The sequence below is a fragment of the Cebus imitator genome, unplaced genomic scaffold (genome assembly GCF_001604975.1).
Source record: "Cebus imitator isolate Cc_AM_T3 unplaced genomic scaffold, Cebus_imitator-1.0 Scaffold679, whole genome shotgun sequence".
Lineage (NCBI taxonomy): Eukaryota > Metazoa > Chordata > Mammalia > Primates > Cebidae > Cebus > Cebus imitator.
This window is the reverse complement of record NW_016107994.1, coordinates 268,850-287,224: the sequence shown is the minus strand read 5'-3', so window position 1 is coordinate 287,224 and position 18,375 is coordinate 268,850. Positions and strand designations below refer to the sequence as shown.

Sequence of the window (18,375 nt, the reverse complement as noted above, 5' to 3'; positions counted from 1 at the left end):
GACTCAGCTGTCTAAAGTATTTCAAATTTTTGAAAAGTTTTGTGAGTCAAATTATCTTCAAGTATGAAAAAACTATGTTTCCATAGAGAGTCTTCAATTGCTGATAAATTTGGGGGATGATAAGGTGGCATATTTAATTAAGCAAAATTAAAATGTCTCCAATTATAAAGGTTTCAGTTAAATATCTTTTGGAATTATAAAGAATTAAACCATACCCTGAATATATGAAAAAAATGGTAGTTTGGCATCATTTACAGTAAATGTATTCACAAACATTCTAAATATTCAAAATACATACATACAAAAGAATAGAATCTTAAGACAATGATTTTTATTACCTATAGTCTACCATGTTTGACACTATAAATATACTTATTGAAAAAAACCACAATATTTAAATAAGAATTCAGTTCATGAAAGTTTACAAAATACAACCAATGTACTCTGACTTGTGATTATATCTGAACTATCTCAACTTTACTTTTCTGGTATGGTCAGACCTTTCACAAGTATTTCCATAGTATTTTAATTTTATGATATAAAACAGTAACAATTTATTAAGTTTTCCATTATAAAAATTAATATGGCAATTCTCAAAATACTGAAAAAACTGTTTATGAAAGCAGTACCTACATCACTGCAACTTATTTCCTTTCTCTTAGAAAAACATCTTCAAAAGGCACATTTTAATTACTAGTGTTTATCTAAAGATAGTAGTTTGAGTTTTGAATTTCCAGTAACTTTTCCATTATCTCAAAATTAAGCTAATGGAGGGTTGGAAGAGGTCGGAGAACCCAGGTTTCCAGTGAACTCCCTCAAGGCAAGGCAGCAGAATCCTCATTCATCTCATCCATGAAGACCAAAAGAAAGATGCAATGGAAGAGGGAATGGCAGATTTGTTTTGCATCCTAATTTAACCTTCAGGAAATACCTTCTACACAAAATACTTCATTAAAACCAAAACAAACACAAGACAGTAAGCTTAGAAAACAAAAGGCCAAGACCGCAAATTGCCTGGTTAAGCCCGAGTGGTGACACTGGTTTTAAGCTTCAAGAAAATGAAACTTCTGCTTCTGTAAAATCACATCTTCATCAGTTCAATTTAAATCACTTACTGCATTAACAATGTCACAAATTTCAAGAATGTCAGACATACTGATGATACTCAAAACAAAGTACAAAAATAAATTTCAAAATCAAATATAAATAACTTTATGATTATCTGCCATGCTCCCCTTTAATTTGACCCTACAGTCTACAGTTGATTATAATTATAATAACATCTGCAATTTCAAGTACAATAGTACAATAATAATGATTATTTTGAAGAACTTATGACCTAGGACCCCAAAATGCAATTCAATATTCAGTTTGGAGTATGGCTTACTTTTGAGGAAGTTTAATACTAACTGAAGTACTAAATTAAACAAGGCCAGTACTCTGAACTACTAATCTCAAGTACTTGATCTCATGTAAGAAATAAAAGGGAATTTTTAAGGCAATTTTGGTATTCCAAAATATTGGGGATCTACCTTAACTTTCTATTATTCCCCTCAAGTCTCAATTGAGTGTTTCCTTTTTTTTTTAGATTTTTTTTCCTCACTACAATAAAATAATTCACCAAAGATACTCTGAAGTACAAAAACCAAAATGGTCCTCTATTACTTAGTCAAGATAGAATTTTCTGGTCCCTAATCATGGTCACTTTAGGAGTACTTATTTAAATTCTAAAATAGCAGCTTTTAAAATTAAGGCAACATTGCTATATTCTTACCTGTTTTTCTATTAGCTAACTATTTTATTAAAGTTCATAAGAGCAATTTCAGACTTAGGCATCCTCAAAGGCCTTTTGTAATATAAGAAGAATTAACATGAACATTCTTCTCAATATTAAAAGTTATTGTATTCTACTTGGAGATCTAGAGCAATTACAGTCATTCCAGGATGTGTAAAATTACCTTTTAAACTAATAACAACATAAAATACAAGTTTTCTACAAAAATGCAATATAGGAGATATAGCACTTCTTCCCTGAAATAGAAATTAATATTTGGACAAAAAAACTGTAAACTTTTGGTTACATCTAAAATATAACCTTTTAAAGACTTAAATTATTTGAGGTTTTAGCAACTGGAGCTCCTAACAGCAGATTTACATTACTATAATGTTTTAACAACACAATAATTCTAAACAGTTTGTTTATCTTACTCTTACATTTACTACCAGGAGGAAAAAAATGGCTTCCTGCAATGGAAAGTCTGGGTAAAGGAATTGCTCAGGTGGACAATCCGACCCTGACTTCCACCTTGACTGCGTTCCACAATCACACAAGGCATCTGTACTAGCTGGAAAGGACTCTTCCCATCTCTCAATGCCTGAGTAAGATTTAAGATCTGTGGAAAGAAGAGAAATTTTCACCAATTTAAAAAATATACAAAGCTTCACTTCACTGACGTTTTTTAAACCATTTATTCATTATAATTTTTATGTCATCCATTTATGCACAACAGAGACTGTGATGATGAGCACTTGCTGTAAATATCATATGATTGTATGTATGTTTACACACATACACACACACACACAATTAGCATTAAGTAACTTTTGCCAGAAGGTAAGTTTAAAATATTCTAGAATGTGCCTATGTCCAGGAGCAATGGAATCAAACAGTAAGTGAAGAGGTCTACATACATATTCAATTTGACATTAAACCTCAATAAATATTGGTTTAAACAGTCTGGTTTTAACTAAATACTTGCCTCATCCATTCATTCAACAATTCTGCTGCATGCCTACTACGTGCGAGGTTCTGCTCTAAGTGCTAGGGGTACAATGGTTAAAAAAACAAGCAAAATGCTGCCTTCATAGAGCTTATACTTTAGCAGGGCGAGGAGTCAATAAACATAAATAGGTAAATTATAGCATGTATTAGAAGGTGACATTGCTATGGGAAAGCATGAAGCAGGGTAAATAGGTTAGATAATTTGAGAAAGCAGCCTTTCAAATAAAGGTGCATTTAAGAGTTTACTCTTAATAAGAAAAATAAAATTAGGGAAAGTAAAATACATTACATATCGTGTTCAAAGATACTCTGGGAATTTCTACTTGAGCATGCAAATAAGGTTATGAAACGCAATACATACATTATAGCTTATTCCATTCTCAGTTCAAGTAAAGTAAAATTATAGCAATTCATTTTCTTTTTTCCCTGTATACTAGGAAAAATTTCCTTTATTGTATATTTTAGAAATTCTAATATATATATCCTATGCATTTCACTGGTTCTTGTAAAGACAAGTCAATAGTGATAAGCATAAACATTTCAACATAAAGTCATACTAATAAATAAACTTCATAATATTTTAAATAGTATAAACTACATGGTTTATTTACTTATTGCAGAGATGGGGTCTTGCTATGTTGCCAGGGCTGATCTTGAGCTCCTGGGCTCATGTGATCTTCCCACCTTGGCCTCCTAAAGTGCTGGGATTACAGGCATGAGCCACCACATCTGGCCAAACTAGATGGCTTTAGTTTGTAGAATATTTGGAGTATTTACCACATCAGGAAAATAGATCTTTACTAGTAACAGTGTTACAGATTATATTTATGTTTTAGGATCACTTTTAAGTTCTTCCTTCAATTTTTTTTTTTTTTTTTTTAAGACAGGTTCTTGCTCTGTCGGCCAGGCTGAAGTGCAATGCATGATCACAGTTCACTGCAGCCTCCATCTTATGGGCTCAAGTGATCCTCCCACCCCGGTCTCCAGAGTAGCTGGGACTACAGGCACATGCCACCTCAGCTAATTTTTGTTCTTTTTGTAGAGACAGGGTTTCACCTTGTTGCCCAGACTGGTCTTGAACTTGTAGACTCGAGAGATCCACCCACCTCAGCCTCCCAAAGTGCTGGGATTACAGGCATGAGCCACCACACTCAGCCTCCCCTTAAAATTTTCTAAATTGGCTATATTTGGATAACAAGAAAAAAAAATTTATGAACATTTACTTTATTACAAGCATTGCTCCTACTATGAAAATAAAAGTGTGCACCAGCACGGTTAAGGAAGGAGATGTTTTGGTTGTTTCTTCCTTGGGTTTTAAAAATTCCATTGGAAAAATGTTAGTCTAAACATACTAATTTAAGTAACATCTAGTATTTTCCTGACTCTAAGAACAAAATGTGACTCTTGCAGAGAACATGGAAAACAGAAACCCTGGCCACATGTGGTGATTCATGCCCATAATCCCAGCACTTTGGGAGGCCAAGGTGGGTGGATCACTGGAGACCAGGGGTTTAAGACCAGCCTGACCAACACGGTGAAACCCCATCTCTACAAAAAAATACAAACAATAAAAATTAGTCAGGTGTGGTGGCACACCCCTGTACTCCCTGCTCTCTGGGAGGCTGAGGCATGAGGATCACTTGAACCTGGCAGCAGAGGTTGCAGTGAGCTGAGATTGCACCAATGCATTCCAGCCTGGGTGACAGAGGGAAACTCCGTCTCCAAAAAAAAAAAAAAAGGGTATAGGAAAACGAATGTAGCTCTACAAATTATCAATTTTCAAATAGTTACATAATTTACAGAAATTAAATCCTGAAATTAACCTGTTAATATTTCTCTGGGAATTCAGAAGACACTTGATAATCCTGCATTTATTTACTAAAGAAACACTTGCTGAGCACTCACTGTGTTGGGGAGAAAAAGGGACCAAATGAGGGAAAAGCCAGGTAAGCCCCTTAAAGAACTCGAATTCTAGAAGCAGCCACGTGATCAAATAATTGCAATACAGTGTAATGAACATTCTAACTACAAAGGACGTCTGCCCTGACTTTAAAATCTGATCCCCATCCCCATATACCACCTATTTTTTCATTTCTCAAACAATACCAAATCTATTACTATATGTTTAAAATCAGAGAGGATTATTTAAAAAAATGAATGGAGCAAATTCTGCCAGCCAGGGGAGACACTAGAATGCTCCGCCCATGCCATATTGACAGCTTGATAGGGATGTGACGGCTGTGGTCAAGGCAGACGGTATCAACTTGTGGGCTTCTACATGTCGATTTTGCTTTCCTTGATTAGTTTGCTGTTCTTAAATTCCAGTGGGCCTGAGAATTACTGCACTACATACATCAAACCATATATTCTACTTTATCACAGATTTTAAGCTATCTTTCAATAGCAAGGTACCCCATATGCTGATTTAAAAACCAAATTTCTGAGTAAAATGTGACACCAGCATATTCCCAGGGAGTGCTGCAAAAATCAGAACAACTCCCTGTTGGCAGGAGGAGTTTCAGAAGACTGACGTGGAGGTTGAAAGAAAAACTGTTCTCTAGATGAAGAGGGAAAGGCATCAAGGATGGAGAATCGCATGCACAAGGGCACCACTGGGAAAGGTGAAGGAAGGGCAATTTCGATTTGCCAAGCCGAGGGGAAGGGGCACAATGGCAAGAAATAAAGACAGAGGCATTGTTTGGAGCCCGGCTGTGAAGGGTGTTGTCAACTGTGCTGAAATCCTGGACTTGAGCCTGTACACATTGACAAATCATAGGAGTTTTAAGTAACAGAAGACATGCTCAGATTTGTTTTTAGAGATTGTTCTTATTCCAATGCGGAAGAGGAATGGGAGAAGAGGTAAGGTCAACTTAGAATGTCAATAAATCCAGAGAGGAGATGATAAGGGCCCCAGGCAGAAACAATGCCTAACTGTTGCCAGTTGGCCAGGCTGGCAGTCCCCCTTCTTTCACAGATACATGTTACTAAAGCCCTTTGAGCCAAAGTCATTCCACCTCAAATGTAAACTACTCTGTGGAGGTGTTGTGAGGATAAACAATAATAAGCATCATCAGAGTATCCAGGAAGGGGTCAAGTACCAGGAGGCACTAAAGGGTTAGTTTCACTTTCTTTAACATCAATTATTATTGAATCTGTAAATGAGATTCTGGTATATAAATCACTGAATATAAGTTCACTGTATTTTCAGAAAAAGTTTTAGTTATTATTTCTGCATTTTTTCCGTTCACATTTCTTATAAGTAAATATATCGTCAGTTTCAGTGTTCCAACTGAAAATATAAGATGAATTTTACTTATCCTGATTATGACCTATTGCTATTTAATATACAGTTCAAAACATGGTTTATCTTTAACTTTCATAAACATTATTACTAGCTCTGATTTTTTTAAAAATAAACAACCCTTCATATTTGTTTCAGTCCACATCTTTATGTGAAGAATGAGAGCATGTCATTGATTACATGTGTAAAACTAAACGCTTACTACAAACTGGGGCAAAAGGCTTGGTTGTAGAAAGCACAATCCATTAAGTTAATAAGCAAAACTGGAAGGGAGAGAGATTTAAATGATATTTATAAATGACAGAAATAACACAAGTATTTTGACTCAAGGAATTCGCTGAAGTAACTATTCTGTCCTTTGGAATATAGGTTACTGCTGTTTGTTTTTGTTTGTTAAGCCTCATTTCATAAGTGCTGATTTACTTTAGAATACAGAATATTTTTTTTTCTTTTTAGAGACAAGGTCTTGCTCCGTTGCTCAGGCTGGAGTGCAGTGGTGCGATCACAGCTCATTACAACCTCAAACTCCTGGGCTCAAGCAATGCTCCTACTTTGGCCTCCCAAAGTGGGATTACAGTCGTGAGCAACCACACCTGGCCAAATACCTGATTTTTTTTAGATCTTCGCTTCTTTTTTTTTTTTCTTAAGAGATGAGGTCTTGATCTGTTGCCCAGGGTGCAGTGCAGTGGCTACACACAGGTGTCATCACGCTATACTACAGCTTCTAACTCTTCAGCTTAAACAATCCTCCTGCTTCAGCCTCCCAACCAGCTTAGAATACAGCCATAAGCCACCACAAGTGGTCTTAGACCAACTTTTTTAAAAAAGCAAAAAACAGTCAAAACCAGAGAGCTACAAAATCGTGTACATGGTCAGGGCATATTATCCTTTTGGCTATCAGAAAGCTCAAAATCAAATTAAAATAAAAAACAAATGAAAATAAGTAATAACCAAAGTATCATCATTTTATTTCTTTCTCTCCTAAGATCCTGACCCCATCATCTTAATATTTTATCACATTCATTTTTATAACACCTTATTCTTTTGTGCATGAGATAGGATATGAGTAAATAAACCTAAAACAGAAGACAACCACAGGTACTTCTTTGTAACAGACCTCAGAACTGGAACATTCCCACACTTTCTTAGACAGGCTTTTTTTTTTTTTTTTTTTTTGAGACAGGGTCTTGCTGTGCTGCCCAGGCTGGTGTGCAGTGGAGCAATCTCAGCTCACTGCAACCTCTACCTCTGGGCTCGAATGATCCTCCTGCCTCAGACTCCCAGCAGTTGGAACTACATGCCACCACACCTAACTAATTTTTGTATTTTTTTGTATAGATGGGGTTTCGCCATATTGCCCAGGCTGATCTTGAACTCGTGAGCTCAAGCAATCTGCCCTCTTCTGCCTCTCAAAGCGTTGGGATTATAGAAGTGAGCCACTGCGCCCAGACGGGCTTTTAAAAAAATTTAAATTTTAATTCCTCAGGTGCTAACTTTAAAACACAATTGAAGCTTACAAAATTATTTACAGCTTTTATTTACTTCTTTATTTTAAATCAGATTCCTAAAATAAAACTAAACCTTTAGGGATAAGAAAGTTCCAGAAGATGAGGCACATTGATATGTCAAGTCAATTTGTTTCAAGCAAAAAGGTCAAATCAAGGCATAATTATCTTTGCCTAAAAATTTAGCTCAAATAAGTTTTGGGATGGCAAAACTTTGCAACATAATTACAATCATTGATCATTGAATCCTTTCATTATTGCCTAATTACTAGAAAAAGCCTCATAGTGAAGCTCCTTGGCTGTCACCTCCTCATCTACTAAGCAAAGCTGCACCCCCCGTCAGCCCAGCCTTCTGCAGTAGTCCTTAACCTTTTGGGGGGACACAAATATTTTTGCTGAGATGTAAATCCAATCTTCTCCCACAATCAAAATGTACATATTAACAAAATTTTACACACAATTTCAAGGAGTTCATAGAAGAAACCCAGAATAAGATCTCATTTTCAAAAATTTCTGTCTTAACGCAGCCCTTCTTTAATACCTAATTTCTAACTGCTCTAATCCCTTCCTTGTGGAATGTACACGCTGGTGTTTAAGGCCCTCTACACTCTGGCTCCATCCTACGTCTCCAGGCTTTGCTTACTACTTAAAACGCATGGCTGAGTAAAGCAGTGCATAAATGTGACGGGGCAGAGAGATGCATGAGTTAATCACGACCTGTCCCTCTTCACTGAGCCCTGGCCTCCTCTGCACAGCAACACTCCATGAGAGCAGAAACTTGGTTCTGCTTACTGCTTTATCTCCAGGACCAGTTCTTTCAATAAATATTTGGTGAATGAAAGAATGGGTCTCTGACTTAATTATATGTGCTTGTTAAAGTTATATAATATAATCATCAGTGCAAAAACTTGATCCATCTTCTCTGCTACAGGTATTGTAGCAAACAGCTACCTTAAATTAAATGTGTATTTTAGGAAGAGAATGTTAATTTATAGGACACTAACAGACAATGTTTACAGTATAATTTATTTCTGTTTCAAGCTTTCCTTTTGGAATACGAATACTATTCATAGAGTCCAAGAAGCAGAAGTCATCTGAGTGAGCCCAGCCTGCAGCCCCACATCAGCAGACTTCATGCCTTGCACTTCTAATCTTTAACTAAAGGTGAGGAGGAGGCAGGTCAGAGAGAGGACTGAGTTACAATTAGTTTTTTCATATCACATTTGACACTCAATCTTAGTGACACGGTTATTTACTGACTGCTCTAGCAAAGGCCAAACACATTCTGCAAAAATAATACTAATGATAATCTATTGGCAACAGAACTTGGTACTGAAATATCTAAGTGAGTGGATCTGAGGAAGAAAAAGGTAGTGTTACCCAAGAAAATAGCTATCAGAATGGGGACAAACAATTCACAGCAGGGGAAACAATGGGCTAAATGAACAGTACAGAACAAGGTCAGAAACACCTAATTTATAAGATAATAGAGGGAATAAACTATTTCAATCAACTTCATTTCTTCTTTTTTTTTTTTTTTTGAGATGGAGTTTCACTCTTGTTGCCCAGGCTGGAGTGCAATGGTGTGATCTCGGCTCAATGCAACCTCCACTTTCTGAGCTCAAGCGATTCTCCTGCCTCAGCCTCTCAAGTAGCTGGGATTATAGGTGGCCGCCACCACATCCAGCTAATTTTTTTTTTTTTTTGTAGTTCTGGTAGAGATGGGGTTTCACCATGTTGGCCAAGCTGGTCTCAAACTCCTGACCTCAGATGATCTGCCTGCCTTGGCCTCCCAAATGCTGGGATTACAGATGTGAGCCACCATTCCTGGCCGAATCAACTTCATTTCTGATCACCTGAGCTATTTTCGTTCAGCCTAAGAAGTAGTATTAAAAATTCCATCTCTAGGTCACAGTGGAGAAAACAGTTGACTACTGTTTCAAAGAGATTTTTTTCATTATGAACAAATAAAAAGGTACCTTACCTGACCCCTCATCACAGACATCTGACTTTCAAAAGTGGCTTTGTCGAATCCTTTGTCAGTCTATCACAGCAAGAAAAAAACATTATAATTCCCAAAATAAAGACTTCAATATACATATTTGAAAACAAATGAACTCTTCAACCTAGCAAATAAGGTCCATTAAAAACTTTCCTAATAGATAAAATAAAACAAAAAGATTATTTTTACCTGATGTATTTTTGTATACTCCCAGAATGACACAAATAGACTTATTTACTTGTACCCCAACTTGTTCCAGAAAGGATTTAAGATGACTTTCCAGCCAACGAATTTAGGCTTTTTAAGAAAATTAAATCATAGCAAGTCACCTAATATGTATTAGAATTTATAGAGTTTTCTTGTAAAAATTCAACTTTTGAATAAAATAGCTAGTAAAGTTTTAATGTAGTCTCACTTCAAAGAATGCTCATACTAAGTACAGCTTTATGGATTTATGCTCCTGGAAAGTAAAACTGCTAATTCCTCTCTGTCACGTCAGCTTCTATGGCAAGCAACAATACAAGAAGCAGTAAACTGCAAATTAGCTCTATTAAGCAAAGTCTCTTCTATTTTAAGGTTTCATTTTTTTGCAATAATCAAACTAAACATGAACCTACCTTAAAAAGTTCATAGAGATCTTCACATAAATCTTGCACAAAGTTCATATCAGAAATATATGGTAGAATCAAGTTTCTTATTTCTTCAGAAAAAGGAACTTTTGCTTGAGGAAGCCACGCCCAGTGAAATGGATCTAACAGAGAAAAGCATTCTCCTAATCAGTGGGAGGAAATGGTTTATTTAGACTCACATTTATCCTGGTTCTTTCCTACAACTCCTAGGTTCTACCCCCCCCCCCCAAAAAAAAGACAGAAGAAAGAACTTAATCAGAGTAAAACTACCTGTCTCTGAGTTCTAGAGAGTAAAGAGTAAGAGTTTGGATAATGAATCTACTTCAAATAGCTCTAAATAGCTCTATCTCAAAAACCTATGTGGTTCCTGAGTTCAGAAACTGATGAATACCTATACTTTATACACAGCCTTGTCTTTTTTTTATTATATATATTACTCTGTTACCCAGGCTGGAGTGCAATGGTAGGATCTCGGTTCATTGCAATCTCCATCTCCCAAATTCAAGCGATTCTCCTGCTTCAGCCTCCTGAGTAGCTGGGATTACAGACACGTGCCACCATTCCTGGCTAATTTTTGTATTTTTAGTAGAGATGGGGTTTCACCATGGTGGCCAGGCTGGTCTCGAACTCCTGACCTCAAGTGATCTACCCGCCTCAGCCTCCCAGAGGGCTGACATAATAGGTGTGAGCCACTGGGCCTGGCCTTATTGTAATTCTTTAAGAGATTGAGTCTTGTTGTGTCACCCAGGTTGGAGTGCAGTGGCATGATTATAGCTCACTGCAGCCTCGAACTTCTGGGCTCAAGTGATTCTCCCACATCAGCTTCAGAAGTAGTTGGAAATACAGGTGCATTATCACCACACTCAGGCACAGATTGAATACCATGGCTGAGGTCTCCCTGCCCTGCACAGCTACACATCATCAGGAATGACCACTTAGAATGACCACTTACTTGTATACAGAAGGTGTTCTGAACTTTAAAATCATTAAGAGGTAAATAGGTGAGTCACTTTAAGAGATAAAGGATTCCATGACTCTGAGCTACCTCTAGTTCTCCCTCAAAAAGACCATTAAAATTTACACTGTGCCAGTACTAGAAAGATTTGTACAGGTATAATCTTCTAGAGAGGGTGCATATGCAGATTCCTACAAGAGTGGAGGGTTTTTGACATTATGATCATCCATAGAGCTACTGTGAGCATATCCAATGAGAATCTCCAGCTTTGGTGGATCCTACCACTTTGAAAGCCCTGAAGAAGAAATCTGCCTTTGGAGTCATTCTTCCTCAGTCACCTAGGCTGGGGTTCAGTGGCACAATCACAGTTCGCTATAGCCTCAGTCTCCTGGGCTCAAGCAATTCTCTCGCCTCAGCCTCCCATGTAGCTAGGACTACAGGAGCGTGCCTCAATGCCTGGCTCTCTCTTCTTGATCTATCTCGCTGCACACGGTAGGAGGTTCACTTTTCATTCTAAAGAAAGCCTTTCCCTTGGCTCACATCTCTTTGTAGATATGTCCAATTTTCTTTTTAGCTTTCCCTGAATAATTTCATAGAAGAAAGGCCCTTATTTTTCACCTGCCTCCACATTTAATCCCTACACTCAACTTCTAGTACTACCATCTAAACTCCCTCTCCTAAGATCCCCAATCACCAGACCTAAGGGTCTGTCCAATGGCTCACTTGCAGTTGTCATGCTACTTAATCTCTCTGTAGCAAGTAGCATTGTCTTCTATCATCTCCTTTATGAAATTCTCTCCTCTGTGGCGTTGGAGATGCTACTCAAATAAGTTTACTTTCTGTCTTGTAAGTTACTCCTTCTCTTTTCTGCTAGTTTTCCCTCCCCACTTTCAATGTTGTTGTTACCCCGATTCCATACTTAGTCTTTTCTATTCTCTATTTATTTAGGCATTCATAAAACATTTATTGAATACTTATGTGCCTGGCATTGTACTAGGCAATAGTGTTTGTTCTCTGTGATTTTCCTGGGTGATAGCAAACACTACCTTGGCTTCCACCAACAAGATGACAGTTAAAAAGCTATTTCCCCTCTCTCATATCCCAGGAATCCAAGAAAAGAAAAGAAAAAGAAAAGAAATAAAAACTATATACCCACTGCCAATTCCTTTTCAAGCCCCAACCTTTAATCCCCAACTGCATGTTTGATAAAATTTCCTAGATGTACCCTTTAAAAATGCCATTTGCATAAAGGTTCCAAACATTAGGAGGAAATAATAAAATGGAACAAAGACATTTCAGATCAGTTCAACAAAAGACAGGACAAGCAAAAAACAACAAATTGCAATTCATGCTTAATAGGAAAAAAACCAAGATGACAGGAAAACCTTAAGCATATCAGTAGTTTGTTGAGACTTAAACTACAAAGCGTACCTATTAAAACACTCAGACTGGGTTAAAAAAAAAAAGTGAAGTATTCTTCATAAGTCACGTATCTAAAACAAAATGATAAAAGTTAAAAATAAAAGATTAGCTAAGTGTGATGGCGTGTGCCTGTAGTCTCCGCTGCTCGAGAGGCTGAGGCAGGAGGACTGCTTGAGCCTAGGAGTTTGAGGCTGCAGTGAGCTATGTGCATGCTACTGCAATCTACCCTAGGTGACAGAGGGGGCCTTCCCATTCATTCATAAACTCATACATACATATATGTAGAGAATAATACCAGGTATATGCTAACAAAATGAAAGGAGGCTCAACAATGCTACAGAATGCCAAATAAGAAAAGCAAAAACTACTGAGGTATACACAAAGTGGGATATATTTCACATAAAAAAAAAAAAAAAAAAAAAAAAAAAAAAAAAAAAAAAAAAAAAATTAAAAAAAAAAAAAAAAAAAAAAAAAAAAAGCCACCAGGAAGATAAACCACTGGACCTCTACATATGTTAAATACAAAGCAAAAAATGCATAGAAATGAAAGAAGAAACTGACAAAATAACAATCACAGTGATCATTAATTTCCTCTGAAAATTAACAGATTAAACAGAAAATAAGTCAAAGATACGATATGACCAACAGCCTTTAGGTTAGCAGACAGAATTCTGTGCTCAAATGTTCTTTTCAAATACAGTCCTCTAAATAGGCCATATACAGGATCATAGAGAAATTGCTAACAAATTTCAAAACAGAATGTCCACAGGCCATATTCACAGATCACAATGCAATAATACTGCAAAAATAACAACAATGAACAGTTTCTTAGGAATAGCAATAATGGACAGTTAAAATAAACTGACATAGAAATTTTAAGATCAAACAAAATATTTCTAAATTATTCCAGTCAAAAAGAAAATCAGAAAATATGTGCATGTAAAGCAGAGCAATAGAGCAGCACCTGTGTCATCCGTGGTTTACCCAAAATGACATCCCGAGGACAATATGAGGCCTAATACACATTTACAGGAAAGCAATATCGCATGAACGTAATAGAAGAAAAGAATAAACATAAATCTGTAAAAGAAAAAGCAAACCAACTAAAAGCCTGATTTATAAAATAAAAAGGCAATTATCCAGGGAAAAAAGCATAAATAATGAACTAAATAGAAGGGCCAATGCTTAATAACAGACAAGTCTTTGGCAAACCTAATGAGTAAAAGCCTCATTAATAAACAGAGGGAATTTAGAAGAGATACATTATGGATACAATGATTTTTAAAACTTTTATTTTATTTATTTTATTTTATTTTTGAGACAGGGCCTTAGTCTAGTGGTGTAATCTTGGCTCACTGTGACCTCCACCACCTCCCAGGCTCAAGCAATCCTCTCACCTCCGCCTCCCAAGTAGCTAAGACTACAGGCATGGGCCACCATAGCTAGCTCATTTTTGCATCTTTTGTAGAGATGGGGTTTCACCATGTTGCCCAGGCTGGTCTTGAACTCCTGAGCTCAAGGGGTCTGTCAGCCTCAATCCCCAGAGTACTGGGATTACAGGCGTGAGGCACTATGCCTGGCCCATATATTTTAAACACATAACAAATATCAGAAAACTACTATAAATTTAAAACTCAAGAATTTAGGGACAATTATAAGCAAAATAAAGGTGTCTAAAACTGGTTCAAGAAGATGCAGAAAATGTAATCGTTTACCACAAGAGAGACTGGGAAGGCAATTAAAGTACTCACTAAAAATGAGGTCAGGTGGAGGGCAGGCCTAAATTGTTTTAAAAGTTAATACAACCAAAAATTTAAAATATAGTTCTGCCAAAATATTAAAATAATTTGAATGTATATATATTTTGAAAACTGGAACACTACTAAACTCATTTTCCAAGGATAACACAAAGCCTAAAAATCAAAACCCAGTCATCCAAAAATAAGCAAATAATTCATAGCAAGACCCTGTAGTATATATTTGCATCCCTAATGCCTAGAACTGAGCCTTAATGAATAATCATATTTTATCCAGTTTTTCTTCTGCTATGGTATCTGTAAATTTTTTTTCCCTTCTCATTCTGGAAAAAAAAGGTAATTATAGAATCTACAGAAGCTTCTAAATACTCACATGCTCTCCATTCATCAGGATGTTTAAAAGGAAATGCTAGACCATTATCAATTGCAGCTATTTTAATAAGGAATTCTTTATCATTTATCCATTTTGATTCCTGTAGAGGAGAAAAATGGCATGTTGATAAAAGAACCTTTATAAATATTCCCAAAAGAAAAATTATTTATAATAATTATTGAGGTTTAAGAACATATTCTCTCTGAAGAGCCTATAAAAATTAAATGTTACCAGGAAAAAACACAAATTCACACAAGTATGGAAGAGACTGTCTGAAAAAAGTGTATTTCCTAACCACTAGTTTTTAAAATTTGATATTATACATTTACTCAGTAATGGTTTCAACTTTTTTCTCTTTAAAGGGCTTGAAAATATTGAGACTTTAAAAAGTGATGTTCTAGATAATTTACTGCTAAATTCATTGCTTAAATGTGTGATGTAAAATATTACTGATTTTTAAAAACACCTTAATAAAATCACCTTATTAATACCTAGTCTTTCTTAGGGTCCCAAAGAAATAAGTCAAATATAAAATGCCTCTAAATGAAACTCCTTCAAAGACCATAACTAAATATAATAAGATCTAGTAGAAAGAACCTCAAGATATTCTTGAATGTTGGTGATACTGTTTGGTTGTGTCCCTACTAAAAATCTCATCTGGAATTGTAAACCCTGTAACCCCCACGTGTCAAAGGTGGGACCAGGTAGAGGTAATCAGATCATGGGGGCAGTTTCCTTCTTGCTGTTCTTGTGATAGTGAGTGAGTTCTCATGAGATTTGATGGTTTATAAGCGTCTGGCATTTCTCCTGCTGGCACTCATTCTCCTGCCGTCCTGTGAAGAGGTGCCTTCTGCCATGACTGTAAGTTTCCTGCTAGTTTAAAAGCACTACAGTGAAGTCTGATGTGATGTATGCCACGTTTTTTTTTTTTTTTTTAGTTTATATCAAATGTCTTACACCTTAATGAAAGTACACAAAATACTCAGAGCAAAAGAATTCTCAGCAAAATCTAACTGCTCAAGATACACAAAATAAATTCAAGAGCTTATGTTTATTTATTTATCTTTAATTATTTTATTTTATTTTTTTGAGACAGGGTCTTGCTCTGTCACCCAAGCTGGAGTGCAGAGGCACAATCACAACTCACTGCAGCCTTGACTTCCTGTGCTCAATCAATCCTCCCACCTCAGCCTCCCAAGTAGCTGGGACCACAGGTGTGTGCCACCATGCCCAGCTAATTTATTTCATTTTACTTTTTCTACTACCTTAAAGTCTTTTATCCCTAAATTACACATTTTTTTTTTTTTTTTTTTTTTAGCCCAAGTCTTGCTCTGTTGCCAGGCTGTAGTGCAGTGGTGTGATCTCGGCTCACTGCAACCTCCGCCTCCTGGGTTCAAGCGATTCTTCTGCCTCAGCCTCCCAAGTAGCTGGGATTACAGGCGCCCACCACCATGCCCAGATAATTTTTGTAGTTTTAGCAGAGACAGGGTTTCACTGTGTTGATCAGGATGGTCTCGATCTCCTGACCTCGTGATCCACCTGCCTCAGCCTCCCAAAGTGCTGGGATTACAGGCATGAGCCACCACATCTGGCCTAAATGATGCTTTAAAAAAATTATTTTTTAAATTCTTTGTAGACATGGGGTTTCAAACTCTTGGGCTCAAGCAATCCTCTGACCTTGGCCTCCCAAAGTGCTATGATTACAGGCATGAGCCACTGTGCCTGGCCTAGGAGCTTATACATATGTACATGTGTATTTTAAGCCCATTTCTGCTATAACTACCATTTATTTTTATTTCTATCATTCTTTCCTATTTACAACTTTATTGGCATATAATTTACACACAATTAACTTCCTACATTAACAAATACAATTTGATGAGCCTTGACATACGTAAAATTTTCAAAGTTTCCTTGTGTCCCTTTGCAGTCCAGCCTTCCCTCTGCCCCAAGCCCAGGCAACTACTGGTCTGTTTTCTGTCATGAGAAACTAGTTTGCATTTTCTAATTTTTAGATATAAATGTAATCACACAATATGTTTCCTTTATATGTAACTTCTTTCACTCAGCATAATGTTAAGTTTTATCCATGCTATTGCATGTGTCAAGTTTGTTTCTTTTTACTGCGAAGGACTAAGAATATATATTTTTAAATATCCTTGATAAACACATGCAAGAGCTTTAAGTCATTACTTGAGAACATAAATTACAAATATTGAAGAAATATTTTTAATCACTTAAAATTTTCTCAAATGTACAAACTGTTTTAAACTTGTAAAAGTATTTTAAAAAATCTCTTATGTACATATCTAAAATTTGAACTTGGTACTCAAAGCCGATAGCAATTAATCTAAAATCTGTAACTGTGATATCAGTGTTGAGGGTCTATGCAGTCTGTTATATATGTTAAAACCAGTTTCTTATAAGTAGTAGAAGTATTTAATATTTTTTAAGTTCAGTGGACATGATTCACAGGTTAAACACACATGTTCCATTTATTAGGTAATATCGTATTGTCTAATACTGAATGAAAGGACTCAGAAGAAAGTGAATTAGTAAAATACAAAAATCCCAAAAGCCTTTACTACATAAAAGCAAAATAAGTTCGAGGATTCTATAAATTTCTCAAATTCTAAAAAGATACTAAGTGGGTATTATTCTTCTATTCTAATATGAAGTAAAAAAATAAAGATGCCCAACAACGATAAAAGAAAAAACAGAACCAGCTGGATGTGGTGGCATACGACTGTAATCCCAGCCCTTGGGGAGGCCAAGGCGGGTGGATTGCTTGAGGCCTGGAGTTGAAGACCAGCATGGTCAACATGGCAAAACCCTGTCTCTATTAAATAAATAAATAAATAAATAAATAAATAAATTCAATGTAAACAAGTGACAAAAATAAAACGTGTGAGAAAACCAGAGTAAGTAGATTTGAAAACAAAGGATTAAGTGAAAGAAGGAAGAAATAGTGAAGAATAACTTAACTTCAAGCAATCTTTTACAGAAATTGAATATATATATTCTCGTTACACATAATCATAGATATTATATATATATATATATATATATATATATATAAATACATAAAATTTTAAATTTCCTTACCTTATGGTCAATTTCCTTTTCGTATTTCTGCTTTTCGTATCTGACTAACCAATTATCATTGCCCCTATCTTTCAAAACAAACAAGAAAATCTGTTACTTCATTTCTGTGGACATCATGGTTTAATACCAATGAGAAATATCTAGTGCTCTCCTGATTTTTGAGACTTTCACTGGTTATTGTGGCATATTAAAGGTCTCAATTTAACATAGAGAAACTAAAAAAAAAAAAACCAAAAAACCCATAAATGTGAGCTAGCGTTTATTGAATATTTTATCTAAGCTGACATTGTTGTAAGTGCTTAATATGTAATAATTCATGTAATCCTCAAAACTACCCTGTGAGGTGATACAATTATTAAATCAAGGTTATTAAAATCAAATAGCTTTTCTTCACTTTAGGAAGAAAAAGCATTAACCCCTATTGCTAGGCAAATTTCTAAGCAGGCTCACCTCATGCCAGCATACAAATGGTCTAGACTGTAAAAATGTGTGTGTGTGTATATATATATTCTTACTCTCTGTCTCTCTCTCTCTCTCTCTCTCT

At 36.0% G+C, this 18,375-nt stretch overlaps 1 protein-coding gene across 2 annotated transcripts in view; it reads right to left on the bottom strand.

The window, feature by feature from the left end:
* Nucleotides 1-312: 312 nt before the first annotated feature.
* PI4K2B (phosphatidylinositol 4-kinase type 2 beta) overlaps nucleotides 313-18,375 on the bottom strand; it is a 36,961-nt gene continuing 18,898 nt past the window's right edge. For both annotated transcript variants that reach the window (XM_017518402.1, XM_017518403.2), the window contains exons 6-10: nucleotides 17,832-17,899; nucleotides 14,727-14,826; nucleotides 10,208-10,341; nucleotides 9,573-9,632; nucleotides 313-2,393 (exon numbers count right to left, since the gene is read on the bottom strand). In XM_017518402.1, coding sequence (XP_017373891.1) covers nucleotides 2,220-2,393; nucleotides 9,573-9,632; nucleotides 10,208-10,341; nucleotides 14,727-14,826; nucleotides 17,832-17,899 — 536 coding nt within the window. In that variant the 3' untranslated portion in view covers nucleotides 313-2,219. The remainder of the gene's footprint in view (nucleotides 2,394-9,572; nucleotides 9,633-10,207; nucleotides 10,342-14,726; nucleotides 14,827-17,831; nucleotides 17,900-18,375) is intronic.